The sequence below is a fragment of the Apostichopus japonicus genome, chromosome 7, assembly GCF_037975245.1.
Source record: "Apostichopus japonicus isolate 1M-3 chromosome 7, ASM3797524v1, whole genome shotgun sequence".
In the NCBI taxonomy this organism is placed as follows: domain Eukaryota; kingdom Metazoa; phylum Echinodermata; class Holothuroidea; order Aspidochirotida; family Stichopodidae; genus Apostichopus; species Apostichopus japonicus.
This window is the reverse complement of record NC_092567.1, coordinates 5,877,740-5,890,043: the sequence shown is the minus strand read 5'-3', so window position 1 is coordinate 5,890,043 and position 12,304 is coordinate 5,877,740. Positions and strand designations below refer to the sequence as shown.

Genomic DNA, 12,304 nt, shown 5'->3' with positions numbered 1-12,304 from the left:
TTTGCCAATCCTTTCTAAAGAGGGTGGAGCCGCCCCTTATGGCAACGTATTTTCCTTCCCTTGTCCGTTCAAGTTTCGTTATTTTTTAATTCGGGTCAAGGGGTGCAAGGACAGGGTTTACGTGCACCGGTTAGGAGGACGGGGTGCAGCTAGGGCAAGTGCTCTGTGATCGCCTAAAGGGCCCGTTGCCAGGAGTCCAAAAATAATTAAATATACATATTTATCTATATATGGTATATGACATAAAATGCTTTGTCTTACCCTCCTGACATATAACTAAAATTTATATATAAAATACAATGTAAGCTGTGACTCTGTTTATGTATAATTAATACCTATATTGGCTGAAATACCAATTGTTCACACATGACGGACTTGACTTTACGTTTGATACCCAATTTTGTAATCACTTCAGTCATATTTTTCACTCATTCGCGTTTGTCTTTTTGTGACACCAGTCAGCGTAAATCAGACATAAAGTTCATAACTATAGTTTTTTGAGCTGTTTCTTGACGTCGACTGCTCACCATGTAGGCCTAAAAGAGTAAAAGCAGGGAGCTGCTAGAGCCTAGAGTAGCAGCGCCCTGGTCGAACTATTACGCCTGATGCAAAGCTCGACCGTAACCTATACTGTACAGCCCATTAGTTGTGAAAAGTTCTGAACGTAAAACAAAGCACAGAGTTTTGTATCACACAACACACACGAACACGCGGCGTAATACCGCATACTACTGACCAGGGAGTTGTTCCATAACAACTCCCTGTACTGCCACAGACAAGAAACTATGCAGGAATTTCGCCAAGGCCACCGTTCAAGTAACCGAACCCGTTTATTGCTTACTAGCCGTAAATACTGGATTGCTGAGAAATTACGAGACAACAGCGACGAACCGGTAGAGGGTAGTATTGATATTATTTTTGAATCGGGTGGTGTGAAGGACAGAATTTACGAGGAAATTACGAGCGATCCCACCTTTAAGTGGTTAAGTGGAATACTTTTTGACATCTAATGCCCTTTTTAGAAACACCTAATTTTTGAGCGCCTGATGTGTATAGTGTTCAAATCCTGAACGCCTACTGTTCAAATGCTACAGCGCTCAAATTTTGAACGCTGGCGTTCACATTTTGAACGCAACAAATATATGTAAGTGTTTAAAGAGGTACTTAGACGTCAACACGATGCAAGCTCTTCAAGTAGGCTAGGCATATCCCTTCATCCTCAACATGTTCTGACGCCCCGACTCGTTATATCACAGGCCTTTATTCGTTACATTTTGTTGTTGTTGTTTGTTTGCAGTGTATGGAACCCTGGAGTGAGAACAGCTTGCAAAAATACTGAGGTTGCAACCTCAGTATTTTGACCTAACCTAATTTTAACTTAACTTAAATTTATTTTATTTTAATTTGAACTATTTTTTTTTTTATCGGACTGGAAATTGGGGGGAATGATTGTGTAGACCATCCCCCCTTGACCAAAAAGTGGGGGATATATCCCCCCACCCCCGGAATGCGATTTTTTTCCCCAAACAGGTTTGCAATTGCGTGTAAATAGGCGCTCATGATTGGTCGGAAAAGTTACGTCACCACGATAGAAACCTTCAATTCCAGGTAACCAAAGTGTCTGCATCCATTCGTTGCAGCGAAGATATTCCCGTTCAAAATTACCCGACGCTTTTCGTTGTAGATGTGTTTGGAATTGGTTTAGACATATTGAGCACACTAGTATGGTATGATCATCTACTTTGATCGAAGTTTTCTGTGAAGGCATTAATCGATAACTACGCACAGTGAAATGTTCGTACAGGGTACATCACACATGCGCTGGTGGCCTATATGTATTATAACTGTGTACACAGTGCAGTGACGGAAAAATATACTGTAGCATGGTGGGCTCATAATTGACACAATTCATGATTTGATCAAGGATGTATATCAAGGAAAAATCCAAATCACTCAACTCTATGTGTTTTTCATATGTGTAGTTCCTCAGAAATGTTATGATCTCAAAATATTTAAGGTTCTGTGCTTATGCACAGTACAATTGAGCAGAATTTGACCACAAAATGTCTGCCGTGTCAAGTTCTTTCATACCCCTAAATTGACACATTCGTCGATTAGCTAACTGTAGTCCAGGCCTTAGTATACATCCATTGACTTTGGATGCTGTTTGCTATGCTCCGAGCCTCTAAGAGCAGACAAGTCAGGTCCCAGAGAGTAGTCTTATCATATTGAGGTAATGTTGGTTTAGGATGGAAGATGCCCCAAAATGCCCCAAAAACGTGCAAAACTGGGGGGGGGGGGGTGTTAAAAGCTTTAAAAATACCACAATTTGGTCAGCAAATAGCTGAACTGGATTCAAACTCATGAAAAATGTAATTCTGCTTGACTGCAAAAAGTTTAGGTGGCCTGCTGTATCGTTGCTAGTAATAATTGAAGGTGCGTCAATTACGGGGGTGCGTCAATTATGAATCCTTGACTACACTAAACTGTTTGCGTATATTCATTCAAGACTCGTGAAGTTGATTTTAGTGAAGGCCTACCCATTCCACGAAACGATTTCCGATTGCAGTAGAACGGCTCACAAATCTTGAATAACGTAAACACGAACCCAATAGAATGTAGCATATGTATCATAAGTAAGGTCAACATGTGATTCAAGCATTAAAAGTAAAGTTAGGGCTTTGATGGACCGTAACTAGACTTAATAAAGTGTCAGTGTGTAACTCAGTGCATGTCTTCGAACTTCGAAGCGATGCCCATTATTGATGCTGACGTCACAAGCAATCTGATTGGCGGAAAACCCCGTAACCTGTTTGGGAAAACAAAATCGCCCCCGGGATGTGCGCCCCATGTGGGTTCCATGACCATACACTACACCCCCAGCAAGGGTTGTTACTACATTAGTATGGTTCGAGGACAATGCACTCCAACATATATGGCTTGTTGTTCCAGGTTCAATTAAATAATTCGAAGCATTTAACATTTATTTAAAGTCTTGGAAGACTAGCGATTCATTTTTAACAGAAGAATCTGAAATTCCAAACATTAACACTGCATATGTTTATGTTGTCAAAGTATATGTTCAATATTCACAATACTATATCAGTTCGATTAGAGTTCTAGCGCAATTTGGCACATGCAGAGATTATGCTGATTGAATTAAATATATGACATCCTTTGCAATTATCCTCCATACACCACTGTGTATTCATTAGCTAGGAAAACCATCCTTCTTCTTTAAACCTAAATGTTTATGATTTAAAGTGGCTTGAATAATATAGTTTTCAATGACAGTCCATGGAAAAAAAAACCATTATAAGTAAACAGTTCCTAAATTAGGTGTAGGAAAACAATGCAAAGGGCTGTTTTTTTATTAGCTAACTTACATGGTTTTTAGATGCAATCTCCAGCAACTGTGTCGTCGATCTTTGAAGAAGAGCACTGTCGCCTTCCCATATTATAACGTCACGCGAGCAGAGCTCTTTCACCGAATCCATAATGTCGTTGACGTCACCAGTTTGTTCCAGGATACAGAGGATGGCAAACTTATCCCCGCCTCGTAATCTCTTCAAATGGTTGATGAGTTTCTTTCCAGCATCGGGATCCAGACCACAGGCGAATCTAAACAGGTACTGAAGATCAAATGGATCTAAGAACCTGAGAATATCGGAGAGATCGTGTGTGTTCTTTAGAAGAGTGACAAGGTGGTGGGCTGCATACCATTCACAGAATAGTTTATGATAAAAACGGACCATCATTGTAAACAACACATTGTCTCCAGTAGAATCATCGCTCACTACATCTTCTTCGACCAAAATGCCAATTAAAATATACTGGTCATATGATTCTGGCCCGACTCTTTGACGAAATCCAGTCTTAATCCATGACAATTGTTGGTTTTTCTTGTTTAATCCTTCGAAAGCTATTTTGTCTAGATCACGATGTTCCATTTCATGAAGATAGAACTCGTTGCTTCTATTGTCTTTGAATTTCTGTTTCAGATGGTCGTAAAAACATCTAATCATGTGTTTAAAGAACTGTGTGACAGACTTGAACTTCATGAGGTCTCTCTGATCATGAGCCATGTGGGCAGACATCACGAATATGAGAGGCACCTGGCAAAGATCAGCAAGGATGGAGTTTTCATAGAGCCGTTGTTTTATTTCTTCCACTGCCTCATCGTTGTTACTTACTACGGCCTTGCGAATGTACTCATCCCTAGCTTTGTCATCGAACCCTGTTAGTTTGGCCCTCTTAGTTTCCTTTCTAAGGCATCCTGGAAGATATCTTGTCGTTAAGCTGACATCAGAGTCTGCAAACAGTTCCATATTTATGATCCTGTGTACATCGTCATTATCATTGCTGTCCCTGCCAGGATACTCGTCATATCCATCCAAAATAATGTGGACGGACGAGCAACTGTGAATTATCTTTTCAATCTCATGTTTGCTAACACGGGGTTCGTGGAAGAGAAGAAATGACTTAATCGCTCTATAGAGAGACTTTACACTTCCAAGTTGTCTTAACCGAAGAAGAATTAGTATTTCTACATTGTTCATCGGGGAATCCGATACGTTATTACACCAATCGTAGGCCAGCTGAAGGGTTAACGTCGACTTACCATACCCGGGCTCTCCTCGTATAATGCGTCTCTTGGATTTAAACCGAAAGTCAGTATAAATACTTTTGTAAGATTCCAAACGCTCCCATGATCCTATGCCTCGCGTTAGCTCTGGTGCCAGACAAACTTCAACGCCCCCTTCTACAAAGACCTTGTCCACACAATAAAGTCTATCTTTTATATATGGTAGGGGTTGAATCGCATCATATTGGCCTTTATATGTCCTTTTGAGACCTGCTATCAGAAATTGTTTCTTCTCTAAACAAAAAACAGAAACAATATGTGTAATAGTTCCACGTATGACTAAATTTGACGAACAATAAATTAGTGACACACATGGGAACACGTAAATCTTAATTGTTTATTGGTTACTGATAATACAGTTTTGTTACTGTTCTATTTGTTATTAAGACGACAGAGCGGGGGGGGGGGGCTACATGTTTTACCAAAAGGAAGTAAAGATGCACAAATGACAAAGTCAAAGATTAAGGCATCTACCTTGAAGATCAGGAGTCAGCTCCATTGTCACTTGATTTACTTCAGACAGTCTACGAAGCGTGAAGGGGTCGTGTCAGAACAGCTCCTGCCCATCGTTTCCGTGAATCTGTTTTTCTTTCTTAAAAATATGAGAAAAATAAGGAATCTAAATAATTACATCATTCTGTTAACTTTCAAAATGTATACTACATTGTGTTGTTGATGCATATGGATGGTTCAATGTTTTATTAATAACCAGACAACAAACCTGCAGTGTGGTTTCAACGATGCTACATCAATAATCTTATATGAATGTGACACACTAGGCTGTAGGGTATAACCATGATGAACAGCATACCTCAATATAAGCAAAAAGCATTGAGATCATATAACAACACAATATTCACATTGGCACCTGAAGACCGAGATGAAAACTTTTCTTGTATTCAACATAGAGATTGATCGCTACCAACTGGCTTCTTCCACTCTATGTGGTACACCTACAAGCCTACATTAAACATGCGTCAGTCAAATGTTAAGCCCCCTCCCGGTCCCCAAGATTTTGCGTCTGATTAGCCTCTAAAACATCAAACCAGGCAATAGTTAATTTTCGTGCACAGCGCCTGGTCATTTCCCCAACGTTTCTACTGTACATCCAAACCTAAAGTTTTTATTTGGCACTGAATCTTGACAAAATACGCCGGAAACGTTAACAATGGTAGCAAAGGTAACATATAGATTATTCAAATTGATATCGGCCATTCCAACACATTTCATTACACACCATTGTGCACAGGCATGTATGCAGCAACGTACAGTAAGTTACCGACACACTTAAGTCAATGGAGATTTGGTCGAAACTTCTTGATTCATATCTACGGATACCCTTTAGCTAATTTCCAATTGCCAACAGCCTCTCCTATTAATGAGGCGTAACACACATGTAATATCATAGGCTGCACTGTGGGAGATACAATAGGTTATAAAACAAGGTTTCCACGAGTTGACCACTGGTGACATTTGACCTCCGCAAAAAACAAAAGGATTGTTGAACTAACTACATACTTTATAAGAGGTTGGTCCAAGCTTCCCTTCTTGAAATATCGTGTTTAGCGATGTTCACAATTTGACCCATGGTGACCCGAACATTTGACCTCCACAAAAATCCATTGGTATCTTGAACTCAGTGTGACACAACTACTGTACATACTAAATATGAGATTGGTCCAAGCTTCCCTTCTGGAGATATCATCATTACAAGGTTTCACAGTTTGACCCCTAATGACATTTGACCTCTAAAGGCAGTAGGCTTTTCTACTCAATTTGGTACTTTTACACACCAAATATGATATTGGTCCAAACTTCCATTCTAGAGATATCCTGTTTCCAAGCAAGGTTTCACACACACTCATCTGCCTGCATGGCTGCAAAGGTTACGATTATCATCGAAACCAAACATGTGCTGGGAAAGAATATTTTATTCCTAGGAGGTGCAATGATTTTACATGAAAAGTAGATATCAAGACAATTTCAGCCCAATACCCCTATGATGCTAAACTCTATGCTGGGTGTTACAAGCATGGACAATATACACAGGCTTTTTATACTTGTAAGCGCAGATAATTTAATATATAAAGCAGTAATATCTATCCACCGGGATATCTCTAACAAGAGAGTTAAAGAAGACAAAAATGGATAATCTTATGTTAAACTACCATTTTGTGGAACCTAAAGAGAAAAGTAAATGGTCTGATACTGACTTACGATTTGCCCTTCATGTCTTCATCTAATCCCTGATTGTGTAGTTATGAGTTCATCTGCAGGTTTGTCCAGCTGTCAATTTGTTAAGAAAATTCCCGTAAATAGCCTTGTGTAAAAAAAAAAAAAAATTTCAACATTATAGACAGTTTCTTTCATTGTGTGCCGTTTGAAGAAGGTGCAATTCCATGTTCAGTACACTTGCCTAAAATCATCATAACGGTGATCATAGAAAAAAACGAATTAAGTACAGCAACATTCCCAGTACCAAATGTACGCATACTGTACAACGTATGTTTTCCTTAAAGGAATTTGTTGGCAGTCTATTGGGTATATGTAAAAAAACTCCATACAGTATATTTCTTTTCATAGTGACAGTCCTAGTTCGGGGATTTTCTATCCTATGATTCAGGAGAAGGGAAATGTTAACGTCATGCCAACTTCATCTAATATATTTTGAACAGTGGAGAACGATGGGCGACTGTAACGTCATCGCGGCACATCGTTTCAGGAGCTGCAGAGATAATATCATTGGCAAGCTAAATTGTAGCGAGGAAAGGTAACATTTCTGAAAGTAAAGTAGCAATTGAGATGAAAAATTCCCAGTGAAGTTAAAAGTTAGCAATCGTTTGAAGATTTAAAACATACTAGAATTCCCTACAGTAACTAGGTTTTCTTCATAATATGTTGTTCTGAAATAACAAAGTTTTGGAATCACAGCCATACGCACAGTCTGTACACATTCCAGTGTACTGTATCAAGTATCAAGGCCAAGCTTAGAGGGAGATCTTTTGTGTGCACATCCATTCGCACAGTCTGTTTACATTCCTGTGTATTGTCTCGTGGCCAAGCTAAGAGTGAGATCTGATCGATTCTGACCAATGTGCCGCACTGACGTCACTTCACGACATAAGTCAGTGTTAGACTCAAATTTTCTGGCAGGACGGGCCAACATTTCAACCACTCTATCACAGAAACTAACATTCATCACAGGACGAGGCTTAGGGCGATTGAAAGACAAACAAGAGCCCAAGGGCACTACGGAGTATTTATGGTCCTTGCTTGTAAGGAATATCAATTTACAAGGAAGCAGCACTGTTCTAACATTGTTATGTGGTCCGATGTACACACACAATATTATTGCCAAAATATATCACAAATCAACTGTTGGTCCTTTTGAGAACCTGTTGAGGACCAGGTGACTGATATGAGCAAGAGTTGGCTTTTTTTTACAGAACTCACAGAATCATCCTAACTGTTCTTATTAAGAATTTTAACGAAACCAAACGAAACCTTGATCTCTAATAACTTTGCACACAAAGGTTGCAGAGGAGTCAACTTATGTACAATTTAGATCGGAATATGGCCACAAAATTCAAATATATAGTCAACTTAAAAGAAACTAATACAGGTCAATGGAGGTCAACCTGAGGTCAAAGGTGGCCCAAATGCAGGTCGACTATTGGATTACAATAGCGTAACTTCCAACATCGATGGACATTTGGTTCTTCCTCTCACTATGGGCTATCCACCCACCAAGTTTGGTCATGATACATCATTTCCGTATTGAGATATCATGTACACAAGTCAAGCTACACATACACACATGCCGAGATGAATGCCTGTAGGCTCCTTGCTATGCAAAACGCAAGGAACCAAAAATGATGTGACCAGAAGGACTGGATCCCATTTATTACTAACATGTTCCATTGATGGATTTCATTTAAAATCAGGCATGGGCTTTCAGTATATATATCTGGTAATCAATATAAGAATGAAATCCCCCGTCAGCATCAGGGGAAAAAACTAACATTTGGAAAGAATAGATGACATAGTAAGTGGAATGAATGTTGAGAAAAGGGAGAAAAGTCACGTTAAGGGAGGAAAGATAACGCGTTCGGTTAAGGAAACTAACATATTTTTTTTCAAGGGAGGCTCTGACCGCATATTTTGTTTGTATAGTAATCTGAAGAAACTTGTGTCAGTAATGTATGAAGGAATCTAGGAAATGTGCCTTGGTACCTTATTTGTGTAACTGTCCTGTGATCGGAATATATAAAGTGCTTGTGAAAAGGCTGGATTGTGTGCATAGGACATGTAACATGGGGTAATTTACATGCGTGATATTCAATGTGGTAATGAGAAGATCGATTGAGTTTCTGTTTTAAAGGTGTATGGTAATCATTGTGGGATGGAGCCATCCGCACCAACAAAGATTTTGAAGGTATGCCTCATCAATCATATTTTTTTAAATTAATATCACTTCTATTACTGGTCATGATGGTATAGTTTCTCATTGTTTTTACATGCATTTATATTTACACATTGGATTTCAGGATAACACTGCTACCTGAACCAAATCACAGCAAAGAAGGTACCATTTTATGAAACTGTTACAACCGTACACAGAGAAGCAACCTTTGTTGCTGGTCGGAAGGAAACTGAGGAGGGTCCAAAACAGGCACAGGACAATGCAGTCTCAAGTGCAGCAGTACTGGGAAGGGTTTGATACAGGTTGGGGAGCGAATGCGAGACTCCTCAAGGCCTGTTCTGAACATGGACACAGAACAACAATTTAGACAGCCATAGTCAGCTGGACAGATCTGGCATTTTTCAGAAACTTACTCCTCTTCTGCCCTCATGGGGAAAACAATTATTAAGTGTTTCCTTGTTAATGTGTTCCAGGTTTCTTTTTCCTATGCCTAAAACACAAGGAACGCTACAGGTAGTAAGAAAAAGAAACTCACCTTTTTATTTTCCACTCTAAGCATTTGCTTAATGATAAGTATTGTGTACAAGAATCCCTATATTCTTGTACCATTGTTCAAGTGACTGGAAACTATCTTAATACTCACTTATCAGAAAAAAATACTAAACCATCTAATCACAGCCTTCCACAAAATTCTTCCTATGCCATATATATTTTAACTACAGGGAAAACATCAACAATATGCAGGCCTACAAAGCTGATCTTGATAGAACTCAGACAAAACCACCTAGGCCTAATCTTTAATACTTTCAACAATGCATTCCATACCTACCAGCTTTTACTCTTTCCTCAGCCTAGATATGCCTTCCTCGGTTCCTCCCCTAAAAACAATACTTTCCTCCCTAAATCAGTTACTAGAGATTCTTTCATTACAAAAAAAAATTCTTCACACATTGCCCCCAAGTCCCTTGAAAATATGTTACAGTATCTTCTTTCACTAAAATCTCCCAAATCACATAAATATTTAATTCAGTTCTTTCACTACCTAATTTAACTCTTTCCACTTCGCCTAGCCAATGTGCCTTTTCTCTTTCCGCTCCTGGGAAATGTTTGTTTCCTCCCCTGAAAAACGTTGGTTTCCTCCCCTAAAACTTAAGATTTAGGGGCGGAAAGTAACGTTTTTTAGGGGAGGAAACTGACACAGAAACAGGTTAGGAAGTTAATGGAAGGGCTAGTGCCATCAGTGATGGGGTCATTATCTGCAGAATAACTACTGAATTCAGCCCACTGCTACTACAACTTCTTTAATTATGTCTTATTTTATGGTACTGGGGAATATCATCACTGCATTGCTATCACTGTATCAGTGTCACTTAACTTTTGTAAGTTACATTGTAACATACTGTAGTAGTCTGCGCGAAATGTATGCATTGACGATACTAAGTAGTATATAGTCAGTAAATATTGCGAAGTTCGGAACACGTGCAAAATGTGTACATCCTGCGGGTGAAAGTATAGGCTCTAAAAAAATCATCGCAGTTTCTCTATGCTTGCGAGTATGAGACTAAACTCAATTCTGAAATCACACCAAACAAAGATTCCCTGATTAGTTTGTTACCTACTTGACTGGGATGCCTCTTTCGTCAATTTCAGAAGGACTCATATCTTGAGACGGCTAATCAGTTGACGAATAACCACACCCATTCTTGCGTTATCTAAGTTGACGGCCATGTTTCGATTTGAAGTTAGCATACTTGTTAATTGGAAGCGATAGCTTTCCATAAAGGTACTGTACCACACCACAATTAGGGTATAGCGTTTATCCGCTCGAAACAGTAACCATAGTCAGAAGAAAAGAGCTACAATGACTTAAGGACTAGGTAATGCTTGTTTGAGCACATTTTCAGTTGTCATCATTGTTTTTTCTGCCTTAATGTGAAACAGCAAAAATGATTAATCAAAAGCCATGGGCGGCGATCATGGGGGTGACGGGGGGGGGGGGGGGGACACGTCCCCCAATATTTTAGGTGGGGGATATAGTATCTAATATCCCACCAATATTTGGTGGCATAGTTTTTTGGGGTCTATAAATAGAAAATAATGCGTGAGATTATTTATCCAAATCATACAAGGCGGCGGCTAAAACCTTTATCCAACACATGCTGCATTAGGTAAATGACACTTTGTGGTCGTTTCTGTGACCATATAGCAAGTTGTCACTCATGATTATCATAATATCTGTACATCTCTTGTGTATGAGTGTAAGTACGTACAATCATATATATGATCCACATCGATATGGGTTCACTGGGTTTCCATTTGGCCTGTACGTTTCCTGCAAGATTTCTAACCGCAGGCGCGTAGCCAAGGGGGGGGGAGGGGGAGGGGCGCATATTTTTATGATATCGCTAGTAATTTCAAAGTAGAAAATGCAAAGATGCAACTTACAAGGCCTGGGAAGTGCCATTTCCAGCGATCTGGGAGGCATTTTGGCAAAAATTTTCTTTTATGCTTCGCGCCAACCCATAGTGGCGCTTCGCTTAGATAGTATGCCTTCACGATTCGCCCCTTCCTTGGCAAATTACTCGTGTCACAATTTGTTACTAAATAACACCAAAAAAACGTCACAGACTTTCACTGAAAGTAGTTTTTACTTTTTCAAAAAGAATTAGCTAGACGGACTGAATCCGTAATGAAATTTGGTTTGCCGATAACAAAGGAAAATAGGGCTGTAGCAACCAGTTACTATATACACTTCTATATCTACATATATACATATATATACATCATGCATATATATATATATATATATATATATATATATATATATATATACAAAATATCACGATTTGCGATAACAATTTTGGGGATGAAAGTTGCTAAGCGCCTGCACCCAAGCAAATGTCCCCCCCCTTCCCAATATTTGAAACAAATTGCCGCCCCTGTCAAAAGCTCTGCGAGAGCTCGCTTTCGGGAACACAATACAAGAGGAGAAATGAGGTTTTGTCTTCTCTTATCGTACTATATCTCTTCCTCCCTCCCCCATTCCCTTCCCCTATGGATGTCACCATCAGATATTTCTAGCCATCCGGTCCTTTCAGAAAGAAGTACTTTCTCTCGTCAGTGAGTACCTTGATCAAAGTAAAATTTTTATATCCTAATATTCAATAAACCACCAAAGCAGGTGTCCATTTGTTAACTGAAATAAGTTGCCAGTAGGTTTACATAATCTATCCCTA

At 39.3% G+C, this 12,304-nt stretch overlaps 2 protein-coding genes across 3 annotated transcripts in view; one reads left to right on the top strand and one right to left on the bottom strand.

Annotated features, from left to right (window-relative positions):
- LOC139970045 (uncharacterized) overlaps positions 1-12,304 on the bottom strand; it is a 289,538-nt gene that overhangs the window by 87,365 nt on the left and 189,869 nt on the right. The window contains exons 3-4 of the mRNA XM_071975645.1: positions 5,120-5,233; positions 3,387-4,879 (exon numbers count right to left, since the gene is read on the bottom strand). Coding sequence (XP_071831746.1) covers positions 3,387-4,879; positions 5,120-5,144 — 1,518 coding nt within the window. The 5' untranslated portion in view covers positions 5,145-5,233. The remainder of the gene's footprint in view (positions 1-3,386; positions 4,880-5,119; positions 5,234-12,304) is intronic.
- LOC139970080 (uncharacterized) overlaps positions 1-12,304 on the top strand; it is a 496,120-nt gene that overhangs the window by 323,913 nt on the left and 159,903 nt on the right. The gene's annotated exons all lie outside the window — the stretch shown is intronic.